The sequence below is a fragment of the Sycon ciliatum genome (assembly GCF_964019385.1).
Source record: "Sycon ciliatum chromosome 5 unlocalized genomic scaffold, ocSycCili1.1 SUPER_5_unloc_1, whole genome shotgun sequence".
Classification (NCBI taxonomy): Eukaryota; Metazoa; Porifera; class Calcarea; order Leucosolenida; family Sycettidae; genus Sycon; species Sycon ciliatum.
Genome location: NW_027044462.1, coordinates 108,331 through 123,433, shown reverse-complemented (window position 1 = coordinate 123,433; position 15,103 = coordinate 108,331). Strand labels below are relative to the sequence as shown.

The following is a 15,103-nucleotide window of genomic DNA, read 5'->3' as shown; positions in this document are numbered from 1 at the left end:
GCTGGTACGGTACAGTACGGGACAGATACGGGATAGCGCCAGGCGTGACACAAACAAACACACAAACAAACACCAAATTAAAGCTGTGTGGACCCTGGCTAGCGCCAGACGTTACTGAAGTAACGTCTTCTGCATAGCTACGGGAATTAAAAGATATTAAGACGACATGAAACAGATGGTAGCTACTATGCATGTTACAGACATTTTGGATAGTGTGACTACCCCTCAATTGAACTTCAGCTTTTGCTCGTGAGTAACAAAAACAGTGTGTCTGGTTTAAGCAATTAGTGATGTAAAACAACATAGAAAACAGCTGGTAAAGTGTATAGCGCTAGATGGTTAATGTTCAGATGGCTAGTGAGAGAATGCGGGTGATTGTAGTAGACAGGAAAAGTCCAGTATATAAGAAAAAATGATTGTATTCTTGTTACCACGATGGCTCGCTGATAAAAATTATAAAACGAAAGCGCTCCTAGGAGATCAATGTGTTCTATGGTGGCGGAGAAGCTGGTTATGAGGATGCGCGCAATGCCCTGAAATGGTAAACACTCCCTTAGTGCATGTGTGTATCAATATTATGTTAAACGAAAGCATTACTGCCTTTTTGGAAACCGGTGATTAAGAATCGAATGGCAGGCTGACTCTCCTGCAAAAGACATTTATGGGTGGAATGCGGTATACATATTTTCAAGGATAGAGAAAAGCCACCATGAAAAGAGGAATCTAGTTAAGACGTTTAAAAGTGTAGAATGTTGCATTTGGATGCAAATGAGCACATTGTGTGTAGTGAATCTAGTAGTGCATTGGGTTTTATCCACGCTTTCTTAACTTCATTTCCACAAACTTCAAACTCTTGGACCCGTTTTGAAAGTACACTACACCAGTGTTGTCTCCATCACTACGTCCATACAATCCATTGACATTGACATCGTAACAGTTTCTATACCACCAACTACCCTTGTACAGATTGGAACAGTCTCCTCCATGGGAAGAGTCATGGTCACGGTCTCGAGTACTGAACTGTTGTCCATTGTGGGTTCTCATGCTGTCCACCAAGGTAGGGCTTGAGAATCCTGAAACATGTAGTCTGTAATTGTTAGCTTCACCTTCAACACGGAATGTTGACCACTTGGCATAATGCTTCTCTGCAGTTGTCTTGAACACCATATCAATACGCAGTTCATAAGTACTACCAGCTTGTGACGTCAGATAGTGTAGTGTATCTAGACCCAGCCAGAACTCTCCAGACGCTGATCCGAATCCTCGTTTGTATGCATTCCAGTCACGGTAAAAGTCCACTGAGCCATCCTGTCTTCTCTGAAACACAATCCAGCCACCTCCATCAGTCTCTCGGTCACAGTATGCAGTGAATGTCGTAGTCGTTGTTGTACCAGTGAACAATCCTGATTGCCCGTGGTTAGTTCGTTCACACGACGCATTTGCTGCAGGATAAACACAGTGGAAGGATGAGGGGAACATTAATGACTCAAAAGATACCATGACCTGCTTTCCAAACATGCTGCAACCCTTTTGAAACCCAACATGCATTCATGTACATGTACTTACATACTCACCTCGGTTCGTGTATTTATCTGCCCATCCAACTACGTGTACTTGGAAGTAAGCAAAGGCCAGGCATTAGTAAATAAGTGGAAATCAACACTTGAAAGGGCAACTGATCTTCGACCAGTAGGTCAGTTCAAACAAGAGTATCAGTAATAGGGGTTGAACAGGCCATAACAGTGGAAATGAAGTAAGACCGTTTTACGTCTTTAAACGCATAGGCATGAAATGAAACCATTCAAGTACTGCACAAACCCTAACAGATTTTAGATTTTTGAAAGGAGAAAGGGAGCTTTGATAATTTCACTGGGTCGGAATGCTTTTTATTTATTTACTTTGTTATTTATTTACTAGGGAATTCCCAACAGGCGCTAGGCGTCTTCGCCTTTTTACAGGAACCCTAAGAACGTCTTGATGGATGATCGAAATTCAGCAGGTGAATTAGAAAGGGGGTCAGCAGGTGGCAGTGCATTCCATGGTTCAGCGTCTATGTAATAAATTGCACTGAAACCATAGCGTATGCGAGCAGAGGATTAAACAAGCGCGGCAAGCACCTGACTACGGGTAAGGGCAGCAGTGTGAGCACCATGAGCACGAAGAGCAAATGCTTTGGTCTTATTGGAAGAATCTGTTTGTTATGAGTCTGAGTTTCTCTCCGATTCAAGATCACTAGAAGTAGATTGAGATCAAAATAGTGTTTGATGGTCGCTTTCTGGCCAAAAACTCACAAGTGCCTTTTTCAAATTAGTCCAAAGTACATAATATTATGCCTGTTCTGTGTTATCATACCTGACACGTGCAGATTCACATTTTCAACAAAAGCATTTTCCTCTGTGTGCACGTACAAAATATTTATCAGGTTAAAGCATTTTTAAACGTGCTTATTCCTTAAAAGTAAGCATCAATACATTACTTGCTACCTTCTTGATTTCCTTGGCCTTCATCCAGGCGGTGATTCTACATGAAAAGGCAAAAGTGTGTGTACAGTGAGGGCTGCGTCCTACCATTCTGTTTAGTTTCACAGGAAGCGTGAGTATCCAAGTCTTAAAAACAAGGTTGAACTGTTTCTGCTGGGATGACAGCTACGCTAATGTAAGGGCATGCTGTCCAAACTACTTGAGTACAGGGTAATTATTCAGTATCTGTGCCTTCAGGAAGGTTATTACCGGACAACTTGTACTTGCCTCGTCCTTTCTCAGTGATAAACAACATTTTGCTAATGTACAACAAATATGTAGACATGCGCTATGCTGCAAATGACGATAAACATAACTGCATATGACTGCACACATGACTATATGAGTATATGTACATGTATATGTATGTACTGTGCTTACCGGTGCTACAACTTCAGATGAGAGCTGAGTCAAAGTGGAATTGAACTTAGTCATGACTTTTTGCTCAAGTCTCTGGAGAAAGGTTTCGATCCGACTGACGTCCTCATGTCTCGCTGCGTCTATCCCTCGCTCCAGGTTCTTCATCTGGTCACTGATTTGATGCACTGTGTTTGCGTACTTTCGGAACGTTCTTGCATCCAGCCACTCTAAGGTATCAACACACACATGGATGGTAGAACATTGTGTTTCGTCATTTGACTAGTAATCAGGGAGTACCGATTACAATCTATAGGAGGAAGCTGTCAAGTACACTACATTAGTAACCCCAGTACTGACACCACTGTCACCCGTAATATTCGGTCTCACATAAGCGCTTAGGCAGGGATCAACTTCCTCCGGAAACAAACTTCGCGACCTTTTTACATGACTTTTCAAGGAGTTACTGTGCTCAACAAAAGTGTTCTTTTGGAAGAGAAACACTTCAACACACTCAATCGACATATCTACAATATCTACAGGATCGATTCATGGGACTAGAGTCTCTGTCTGGGTCGCCATCGCTCGACTCATCACCCCTGAAACCGTTCGCAGTGGCAGGGCGATCGACGCGTTATCGTATGCCACAGAGCAGCTTCTCCGCGTCCCTGATCGTCTTCGCTGTTACCTGAATGCCTTCTCCAACACTTATTGGAGAGCACGGTGGCGCTGCAGCGCTGGTACTCGTTACCGCCTCCACTCTCGCCCGAGGATGCCCCGGAACAACAAACACAAGAAAAGCCAAGCATTTCAAATTTCTCCTAGGGACATCATAGTCGTACCAGCACTTCCCGACTGCGGCGATCAGATCTCGTCTGTTCTCCCTTGCGACCAAGGACACATCGTGGATCCTGGTGGAAATTGCAAGATCATCCACGTTGAGGTCTGGGCTCAGCAGTAGCTGAACGACTTCTATTTTGAACTTGTTCACCTTGCTCTGCTGCGCGAAGTGACGATTGTCACATCTCTGCATTTTGGAGTTTTGACATCTTGCCGGCCTGTTCACATGCTGGCAGGCGTTTCGGGGATGGCGAAGATTTCAAAACGCTAGCTGCTATTGCTATTCATTTTCCACTCTTCTTGCTCCTCGGTGCCATTGACCTGCTGTGTCAAGTTCGGAAAGAAAAAATAGCAACGATGAGCAGTGAGCGTAGTGCTTTTCTTCGCATTGCTCCAGGTGCCCGGCCCTGGTGGACAAAAATGAATAACATGATCGCTTTGCTTTGTTTTCAGCGTCGACACCCTTGCTTTACGACGACTGTCGGCTCTCCAGAAGATGAATCATGCTTTCCTACGATCCCGAAATGTCATGTCAGTGTTTCAGGCTGACAGAAGCAGAGAGAGAGAGAGGCGCGAAATAGCAGCAGCGAAAACCAATGAAAAAGTCACGAAATTTTTGTTTCCGGAGGAAGTAGGCGAATAGAGTATTACGCTTTTAAAACCAGAGCTTACCAACGAGTCTTAGATTATGGAAATTGAGCGGAGGAGGCGAAAGTTATATCCTGTTGAAGGTGAACATTGTGATGAAAATTCAAATTCTGCTTCAGTCTGTCCTGCAAATCAGTATATGCCACAGCTGGAAAGGATGACGTTGCTGATGTAGTTGAAAGGTTACTACCACGAATTAGTATATCTCAGGCCCCGAATATTCTATGAAGCAAATCCACCTCCTCCAAATGCGCCCCATGGGCACCTAAAAATTCTCTGAAACTATTCTCTTCGTGAATTTGGCTTTTATGTTTGACAAGAGAACAAAAACTGATACCTTGGTTGAGGAAGTGGCCTACTAATACTTACCTATCATGATATCGATGAATCCCAGTAGGGAGGCATATACATTTACGTACTGGCAAAAGTATAATACATTCTTTTGAAATCTTGGTACAGTGAGTGTCACGTGTTAAAAAATACTACTTCATAACTTGAGAACGACCGTTATATTTTCAATGTTTCTCTCCTTAGTTATGGATCTCACTTTTTCACAATGGTGTCCAGTATACAGTGGAGGACAGTGACAATGGAATGATGACCCTCTTTGTTGACATGTTGCCCCATTCTGACATGGATTTCCAGCGCAAGATGGTAGAACTGTGCGGTAGAAAAGGCAAGTAAAAGAGCAAGAGGATTCTGGAAACACACAATGTCAAAAAAGTTATTGTGGCTGCTTCCCACCAGCCTGTGTAGAGTCACTGGAAGCTGGAGTTCTGAAGTCTCAAGAGTCAGTAATAATTCATGTTTGTCAAAATCTGATGAGATGGCAGCTACACTAGGGTCCAGCGGATAATGCCGGCATTATATTCGGCATTATACGACTATCCGAGCATCAGAGCATTATAGAGCATTAGAAAGGAACAAAACGAGCATTATGTGAGGTTTGAGCGGCATAACGAGTTTCATAGTGGATAATATCGGGAAATCCCAGGTTTTTGGCAACAATCGGCTACACTTATGATCATGAGATGTTGTCTGATGATTGGTTTTTGCCATGAAACTCTGAGTAACAACGAAACAGCCCTATTTGTCTCCTTTTGTGTACCTCTTGCGGACTACGCTCCGCCCATTCCGGGCATTTGAGCACTATGCATTGTACCGGCGCATGACTTTGTGATTGTGTAGACACGTAACACCTTTAGCACTAACGCTACATAACTATTGCTACATCAAAACGTTATGATTGTAGCCATGTGGTCAGGTACATGTATACATGTACTAGCCATTTGTGAAGCATGCCCAACCGAGGCTGAGGCAGTTCAAGTTACACAAATGCGGAGAATTTTTTTACGAGGTTTCTTTGACTTTTAGAATAATGGAGAGCTATGGAGGAGACAAACGCGAAGTGAACTAGTATCAAACAGACCAAGAAGAGCTTTCTAGTTGTGCCAGAGGCTCTGGCGATAGCATCTCTAGCGATACTGAAGTAGACACTGATGCATTGTCAAATTTGGACCAGGATGAAGGAACGGCTATAAACAGAAAGAGCTCGTTCCAAAAGAACTGCCTTTGCCAAGTCCAGCTCAGGAGGCTCGAAAAGAACTAGAATTTCTCATGGACTCAGTACCAAGTCGATTGCTCAGCAGCGCCTGTCTTACTTTCCTGATGAAGCACGTACAGTTAGTTGTGAACGGTTGTAATGCCAGGCCTACAGTCAAATGCTATCAGAAAGGAAGAGTATTGTGGCAAGCCATACGTATACACACCATCTCAAGGAGAAGATGAGAGCACAAGTAAAGGATGTAGAGTGGCAAAATAACTTCTGACCACGTGTTTTCAGGATTTCCGCAAATGGGAGGGCTCTCCATCTGAGATTGGATCTCAGGAGCTGGCCTCACGTCTGGTGTTTCAGATGAAGACATTATTCACATAATGGATGCAGTGACAGCTTGTCTGCAGGCAGGAATACTATTTTCCAAGATTAACTTCATCCCAACAATGAATGACTACCTGCAATAATGGTTTCATCTCTCACTACATGGATAATTAGGGGAGGGATTTGATACACCGACTATTCTGCCACAACCCTGCATCAAAGTTGGAATGGAGAGCAATCAATGGAGAAAGAATCATGTCTTATAGTGCTAAGAAGTAGTGGAGCTCGTCAGAGATAAGGTGGCAACTTCAGATGGAGATCGACGATATGCATTATTTCCTGGAAGTTTGACAATGTGCAGACTTTCTTCCAATTTTGTCCGAAACCAAGAGCATTATATCCCTTGCTGAAGCATTATAATCAGCATTATTCGGCAGTTTTTGGAGCATTATGGTTAGCATTATACGAACATTTTCGGAGCCGAATCCGCTGGACCCTAAGCTACACAATAGCTCCGGAATGGGTTTAGGTCTGGTGGTGGCAGTCAATCATTTCTTCACACTGTTCTCTTTTCAACACCATGAACTAATGGATACTTCAAATTTATCAGGAATTTAGGTAAACCTCTGGTACTCAGTAAATGTTAGACAAAGTAAGGTTTTCTTTAATTGCGTTAATTACATTAAAATTCATCAGTTCCACCAAAACATTTTTCTGTTTGACCCTATTGATGGGACGGGCCCAAAACAATGTTGAACATTTCAAGTGACGTATAGTCGTATACCGTATGCAGCAAAGAAACCGTGTTTGAGCGTTTGAGATGAAGAATCCTTTATTTTGGCGTAACACTACGTATCACTAATACACTAAAATATTACCGGTCTGACAATACGTTCCAGAATGACCATCATTGCAGTTGCAAATGTACGACGAGCCTCTCCCTTGTCGAGAACCGCTGAAAATGCATTTTCCTGCATTGCTGCACGGGGGACTTTGGCGACATTGCTCAAGCTGCCCACCTGCATAAGACAATAGTAAAATTAAAAACAAAAGGTGGGTGGATAAAGTATTAGAACTCTCTTACAAAAATCAGCCAGCAAGAGCGCTCCTTAATGCTAAAATGATTGAGGTACCAATTTGTGGTATCAAATCCAATACAACAGAATTCGAAGACTATTTTAATATTGATATATACGTCAGCAATTTATTTTAATCTTTCCAAAAATTGATGACGAGTATTATCAATTGAATGCAAAGCATGTTATGGTACTCGCTACCAATAAAGCTCTTTTCCCTGGTGCTGAACGTTTATATAACCTGGGCAATGCAACGGAGACCAAAATTGCTCAAGCCTACACAATCAGTCATGTACTCTGAGGTTTGTGTAAGGCCAGACTCGGTACAGGTGGGCCAGGTAAAATATTGGCTGATGAGTTACTGAGACAAGTTTTCACATACAAGTACGTGTATCTAGAAATTCCCGAAGAGTTAGAGACCAGGGTTACGTGTGTGTAAAGTCACAAACATAGACTTGTATGTTTGTCATAAGTTCATTAGAAGTACAGTATATGCGTAGTAGATCAGTAGACTCACTCAGACACAGTACCAGCATTTCAGCATTCTGCCGTCCACCTAGTAAAGCAGATAGGGATGCGGTGTCAGCGTTGGCGTAGTCGAGCTGATCAATGGGTTGACGTAGATTTGCTAGCAGTGTCTCTGTGTCCTGTATGCTAAGGCGAAGAGCTGTAGATGGTAGAAGATGAAGAACTCGTGCCATACAAGACTTCTCCACACCTATTGAACACACATTGAAAACAATTGGACAACAAACGAATGTTATTTCTTTCAGCCACAAACACTGAAACTGTAATTTAAAACCATTCAAATAATGACCCCACCGAAGGGAAAGCAAGAGTTTACCAAGAGTTTACCAAGAGTTTATTAGTTTGTAGTAACTAAGAGTGTATCTCTGTCCCACCAGTCCACAGGCAAAATGCTGTTGGGGGCATTCGGCGAAAACTAACATCGGCATGTTAGTGCTCTCACCTGTTTCATTTCTAGTACTGGAGCGGTCTTGTGTAAGGGTGGTCCTGGAGAAAACACTTGTGAACGAGACCGCCAACAACAATGAAACCGATATATAGAGGTGAGTAGTTTGCGGCAAGTTCATTTTCAAAGCGGCCTTCGATCAGCGCTCAGGCGCTTATCTAGAAAATGCTCGTGGTGGTTAGTCTGCTCAACAAACGGTGCCTTTGGAGCCGCTTCAAATACAGACTTTTCACCACGACGACAATATCAATCTGACGCAAATACTGTTGAGGAAATGATCTTGTACCCGCTCTTCCAGTAAAGCCCATAATCATGATGGTAGATATCCAGATTTTGTTTTGGCTGGTGTCCCCGCACTGCAGAACTGATGTGCATTGCACACGTACATGTACGAGTAGGCTCAATACCTCAAGTCACGGAGAGCATTGTCAACATTAGCATTATGAACCACCTGGTGGAGCTGCTCCTCTTTGATTTCAGCCACACTAGTAGTCTTGTGGTTGTAGACCTGCTGCATCTTCTGAATGGATGTGCACTATCATCAGTAACGTAGCAGTCCTGATGGTAGCAGTAGACTCTGCCAGAGCTTTGGAAAATGTGTCACACTGTATCCTCAGATAACGTTACAAAGTGGAGAGCATTGTCAACATTAACATCATGAACCATCTGGCGGTGCTGGTGGTCTTCTTCGGTTTCCGCCATACTAGTAGTCTTGTGGTAGCAGACCTGCTGGATACTCTGAATGGCTGCACACTATCAGCAATAGCGAATCAGTACGGGTGCTAGCAGTAGACCCTTCCAGAGGTATTTAAAGTGTGTCGCACTGTTTCCTATTATACAAAGTCAATGGCTACCTCATTAGTGACCCTTGCACCCTTGCATCCATGTCTAACTGTCCATATCCCTGCGAGCGCGAGCTGTTGTCAGTTGTTTCCAACCCAGACTAGAATCACAACATTAGCTCACCCTGTGCCAGCAGGTGTGACCATACGTAGCATTCTGGGCCATACTCTCTTGTTGGTACAGGAGAAAGCTTATGCTTTTCCAGACGGAGTGATTATGTGTACCTGTGCTGTTGAAACAACCCTTCACATGCCTCCATCATCATGCGATGATGCTTGCTCCTGCGATCAACTGCAGACCGGTGGTGCAAACCTCGCTGTGGGGAGCAACTTGACGGTTAAATTTATTGATTCTCTTTCTCACCAGAACCTGTTATCCCATCTCTCTCACATACTCCTCTCCCCCTCCAACCCCGGATGGATTGATGGCTATTTAGTTGCTGAGACCATTGCTACAACGCCTTTCAAAGTCTCCATTGCAGCCAACTTCATTACCTCTAACACTAACAGCATGTCCTTTTCAAGATTGCACCGTACATCAGCTTCTCAGCCCCCCCCCCCCAACACCCGATGACCCGACACCAGCAGGCTTCTAACTAATTACAAAAGCGTCTGTCCGTATTCTGATGGATTACTGATACATGCTGGTCGGTTGATGCTCCCAGTCCGCCGTCTCGCCTCAGCAAGCTGCAAAGGTGAATGCTCACCCTTATCAGCCTCAGTGTCAACATAAACAGCCTAGAACAGTGATCCATGCTTTCTATAGGTCGAGTTGCTGCTGATCGCTCTGCTCTCCCTCCCCGTGCAGTTCAGTAATCCTCACGTAGTATCACAGATACATCGTATTTTCTCTCTCTCTCCCCCCGTTTACTACAGTTATTGGTATCCTATTCTCTTACTATGTGCTTCCATAGCTTTTACTATGTTCTTCCATAGCCACTTCTAGGCTAAGCCTTCGCCGTCACTTTATTGGGTCGTCATCCCGTTTGAATATGCGAAGTGAAATAAAAACCAACCAACCTATAGGTCATGTATGGGCGCTGTGTCCCACCTGTGTTGTTTATTTAGAGGCTGTAAGTTAGTTGCACTTTGACCAGGTGACTGGTGTACGCATGAGTACCCGCTACGTGACCGCTTATTCAACCATGTTCGATTGGGAATAAGCATTTCAGACTTCTCGGACCAACACCAGTCCACTCACCGTTCAAAAGACTACAACATATGGGCAAATCGTGGTCTTCCGTGCTTTTATAAGAACGAAATGGCACTTTTAGTGAAATTATGCATACAAATCCCCAACTAGTGGGGCACAGTCACCCAGTGTGAGTGGAAATGGCGAGTTTGATTGGGAAGAAAGGAAGAAAGGAGTGTCTCAGATATAACAAGGTAGGGTATTCAACTGCCAGGAGAATGTGCGATGCCCTTGTACGGCAGAGCTTTGAACGCAGCCAGTAGAGGGAATGTGTGAAGATATGTTGGAACTGCGAGTGTCGCGTTATGTAAGATCAAGGGTTCCAAGACTGGTAGCCTGAATTTAAAGGGGCACTCCGGGAATTTTTTCGGTGGTGTGTTCTCTTCACGAGGCCCTATATGGCCCCCAAGGAATGGGGACTCGCGAAACCTAGACCCAAAAAGTCGATATATGAAGCCAGGGAGGGCCAAGTTTGTCTCCTATTTTGATGGTTTTGATGACGTCACGTGTGATTAGTATTCAAGTTCTTTGCATTTGAAGATTGCAGTTGTTTGAATTTTCTGGTGATGAAGAACGATGTTTGGTCGATATTCCCAAGCTTCACAACTGCGACCATACTCTAAGGAACCTGAAGGACCTCCTGAGGTGCCCCTGGTAGAAGCGCAGGCTGATGAGGGCCAGGAAATTGGAGCGGACGACTTCACTGGTCGACAAGGAAATGCCGCGAACGTTGCGATAAAATACATGTACATGAATTTGGAATAACCAATTTATATTTGCATTACATGACAATGATTTTGTACTCTCTTGCTTACTTACGTTGTGGCTGATTCCACGCTTGGGTTAGCCGAAGTCTAGTTCCCCATCGTCCTTTCTAGTGATTAATTTCATTCCACTTCGAAGTAGCTTCGAAGCAATCCTTCGTGTCTCTATTCTTTGCATTTTGGTCACAAACAAATTCTCCCTTATGTTTTCGTCCCGTGAGCATTTTCGCGCTCTTGATTTGTTTTTCTCGCGCGTGACTTTCCTTTCCTTTCTTTTTTTGTTATGCATGACCATTATGACGTATTTGGTGTGACGTACATGTATGTGTATGTGACCAAGTGACTGCGTGTCCACTAACTCCATGACTGTACAGACAGTAGGCTAGTGCATTTTAGCGATTCGCTCTCCTTGTTGTTCACTTCTTCTGCATTTCTGTTTTTTCGCTGCACTAGTTCCTTTTGTTACCATGCCACGTAAAAAATGGCCTGTGGGACTGCCCTATTCAAAATGAAATTTTAATAATAATAATAATAATAATTCGACGAGGAGACAATAATTGTTCGTCCTACTTATTGCCATATTAAAATAATAATAATAATAATAAAATGAAGGTCATGGTCGCCATTTTTATGCATGTTTTTTGTGCGCAGCTGCCTGTGGATGCAGCTGCCCTTTTCCGTTGAAATCTGATCTTGTTTGAGAAAGAAACAAAGAAACAAACTTTCCAAAACAAGAAACGTTAAATGTCTTTCATGTCCGTTGAGTCGGGATTCTTATGATGTCGAGAGTCACGACAGGAAATAACTATTGGTGTTCCTGCCAGAAATGTGGGGTAATGCAGAGGGCAGTCGATTACCTTCGCTGTTGAGAGAGCGCTGCAGCTGTTAGCATTGACAGCCCTTTGACATGCGTTACACATCACCCTGACTTCGCGTCAGCTTGTCGAAACAAAACTGTTCTGACCATATGCCTCACGGGGTATAGAGAATTTTGGGATCCTCGTACTCGCACCAGTGAAGTCGTCGGCTCCCATCTCCTGGCCCTCATCAGGCTGCGCTTCTACCAGGGGCATCTCAGGAGGTCCTTCAGGTTCCTAAGGCCGCGGTCACACATGAAAAGCTTGCACCGCTTTTGCGGAGGCGGAAAGCGGAACTACCGCGGACGATCGGGGCCAATTGGGAGACGGATTCCCTCATCAATTATCCACTCATAACGATGCAGTATTGTTTGCGAGATCTCCAGAACGTACAGTTCATTGGCAAAGAAGAACAATATGAAAACTGAATACCAAACGGCAACCAAACAACACCAGAACTCAGTGCAGAAGTAGCACACCAAACTCCAAAGCCACCACCATGCAGGTTCCGCCAAAGCGGATCCGCCAAAGCGGAGGCTCCGCTCGCATTTTTTTGGCGTAGCGAAATCCAAACTTTCCGCCAAAGCGTAACTTACGCCTCCGCCGTTGCCGAGGCAACGGCGGAAGCGTAACTTACGCTTTGGCGGAACCGCCAAAAAAAGTGCATGTGTGACCGGGGCCTTAGAGTATGTCCGCAGTTGTCAAGCTTGGGAATATCGACCAAACATCGTTCTTCATCACCAGAAAATTCAAACAACTAAGATCTACAAATGCAGGGAATTTGAATACTAATCACACGTGACGTCATCAAAACCATCAAAAGAGGAGACAAACTTTGCCCTCCCTGGCTTCATATATCGACTTTTTGGGTCTAGTTTTCGCGATTCCCCATTTTTGGGGGCCATATACGGCCCCATGAAGAGAACACACAACCGAAAATATTCCCGGAGTGCCCCTTTAAAGGGGCACTCCGGCTTCATTTTCGACGCCGAGTTTTCGATGCCAAGACGAAGGTCGGTGAAAGAGAAGATCCCTCGAACAAGAATGAGTCTCCAGAAGCGATCGAGTCGAGCAGGAAGACGACTTTTGAATTTCGCCGAGCGAGCGCTGATGACGTAATGAGGGATTAGCTTGCCAGTGGAAATGCATCTGCGCACATACATTTCACTTACATTTTGGCCAATTTTCAATCGAAGAGGAGGTTGTTTTCTATGTTCTCTCAACGTCGTGAGCAATCCCGTCTTCTATACCCTTCCAGGTGCCCTGAAGGTCCTCCAGAGGAGAATTTATCTCCAGCAAAGCGTTGTTGATCCGCTAAATTCGTCTCGAGACATGTTCAACCAGTGCAGCGCTGCTAAATGTAGAATATTGAATCTGTGATAATTGTCGACGATGGAGAGAGAGGTTGATAGCTGCTGTCGCAGGGAAAGTGAAGCTGCTGGAAGTAACGATGGGGAGCTTGTTAGCATCACATGAGCATCCAGACTTCAAAGCAGCTTGACGGAATCGGGGAGTACTGACTATTTGTCTCGCCCTCAGTTTAGTGAATTTTATGACCAGAAATTATTCGATCAGGATCCCCCCTACAAGATGTGTAGTGCAGTACAGGTGATTTCTGAACTTGACGATATGGAGACGGACCAGTAGACCTACCAACAACGTGTACCTGCAGGAAATTCACCCCAGGCTATTGCTATCCTCTTCAGTGGCTGTTGTTTTTTAGTAAAAATATGTTCACTTCTCTCAACATACTTCTGCATGGCAGCAAGAAGGTGCGCTATGGAATTCAACGCCACAATCTTCGCCCAGCTGTGGATGAAGCATGGTCAAGTCATGGCAGTACATATACTTGACGCAGATGAGAAATTGAAGTTCATTTGTGACGGGAAGTTTGACAGCCCCAGTGAACGAGTCAAGCGTTGTCTTTTGCCCTGGCACAAATTACTGAAGAATCCGAGATGGTCTTGGAATTATGCACATGGATACTACCAGAAATAATGGTGGCATGAACCATTGTGGAATGGGACAGCTCACGGAGAATACTGGAATAGCTCAAGTATCTCTAGGTGATTGTAAATCCTGTTCTGGCTGATAGCTTCGGCCTGCTGCGCCCGTCCATGTACAATGATGGTAACATGCATTTCTGTTTTCCACATATTTGCCGGCTACTATTGTGGTATTACAGTGGCAGGTCCCTTATATAGAAATATGTTCAACCCCCCCCCCCCCCCCCTCCTACATACCCACATTATTAATATGAACTAAGAATTTCACTGTTGGACTCGCCGGCGGCTAGAGAGCGAAGGATTAATTTATAGCAAAGAAAAGGACCAGGGAACTACAAGTTACGCTATAATGTCCGCGAACAATTTCACTGTATTTGAAATAATTTTGTTTGATACCCTGAGAACTCTGAAACTTTGCAGCACTGTGGATTATTATGTGGATACAACATTTATGGAAGGAAAGTGGAATAATTTCTAACACATTGTTCAAATAATTATAGCACTGAATTGTTGAGATTATGAGCACATTCCAATCAGCACTCTACATATTTATAAGCGGTGGCAATCGTTAGGAATAGGTCGGGAGTGCTCTAGTATTATGAGAGAACGTTTTGTTTGTCTAATCGACGGCTCGTTTGAAGCCAGAGTTGTTTGAACTTGTTTCAGTCGACTTGATTCTAGACAGTAGTCGAAGGAGTACTATGAAGTACACACCAGACGTAGTCCGTAAGGTATCTCGTGAGAATTCTGTCGGTACACATCAGGTATCAGCTTGCAAAGATGACTCCTCTCTGTTTCTTGAAAGCCTGTCTAGTTGGACTGCGGCTCCAGCGATTCCCTTCTCAGAGCAGATACCATACCCAATACGGTCAATGCATATTGGACAGACCTGTGTGCACAACAGAAATAGTGGAGAGAAATCTCTCAGCTGATGAACACATCAAAGCATCTAACTTAGGGAACTGCCAATTCTGGTCTGAGTTGCGTTCGAGGCCTGCAATTCATGATGGCTATCGTATGTTGCATTGACCAGAGATCATATAAAACTTCCAAATGCCACATTGAAACACGCACCACTTTCGAGTACTTTGGTATCCCCCACCAAATGGGCATTCGTTCCCGGGGGTCACCATTCGTTATGCCTGGATCA

At 44.1% G+C, this 15,103-nt stretch overlaps 1 protein-coding gene across 1 annotated transcript; it reads right to left on the bottom strand.

Moving 5' to 3' along the window:
- Positions 1-250: 250 nt before the first annotated feature.
- On the bottom strand, positions 251-8,547 carry LOC135830336 (fibrinogen alpha chain-like). The gene is made up of 6 exons (XM_065342605.1): positions 8,290-8,547; positions 7,837-8,037; positions 7,122-7,262; positions 2,901-3,106; positions 2,484-2,520; positions 251-1,442 (listed from the first exon to the last, which is right to left on the bottom strand). The coding sequence occupies exons 1-6, from the start codon at positions 8,411-8,413 to the stop codon at positions 811-813; spliced, it is 1,341 nt and encodes a 446-aa protein (XP_065198677.1). The 5' UTR covers positions 8,414-8,547; the 3' UTR covers positions 251-810.
- Between the last annotated feature and the right edge of the window lie 6,556 nt (positions 8,548-15,103).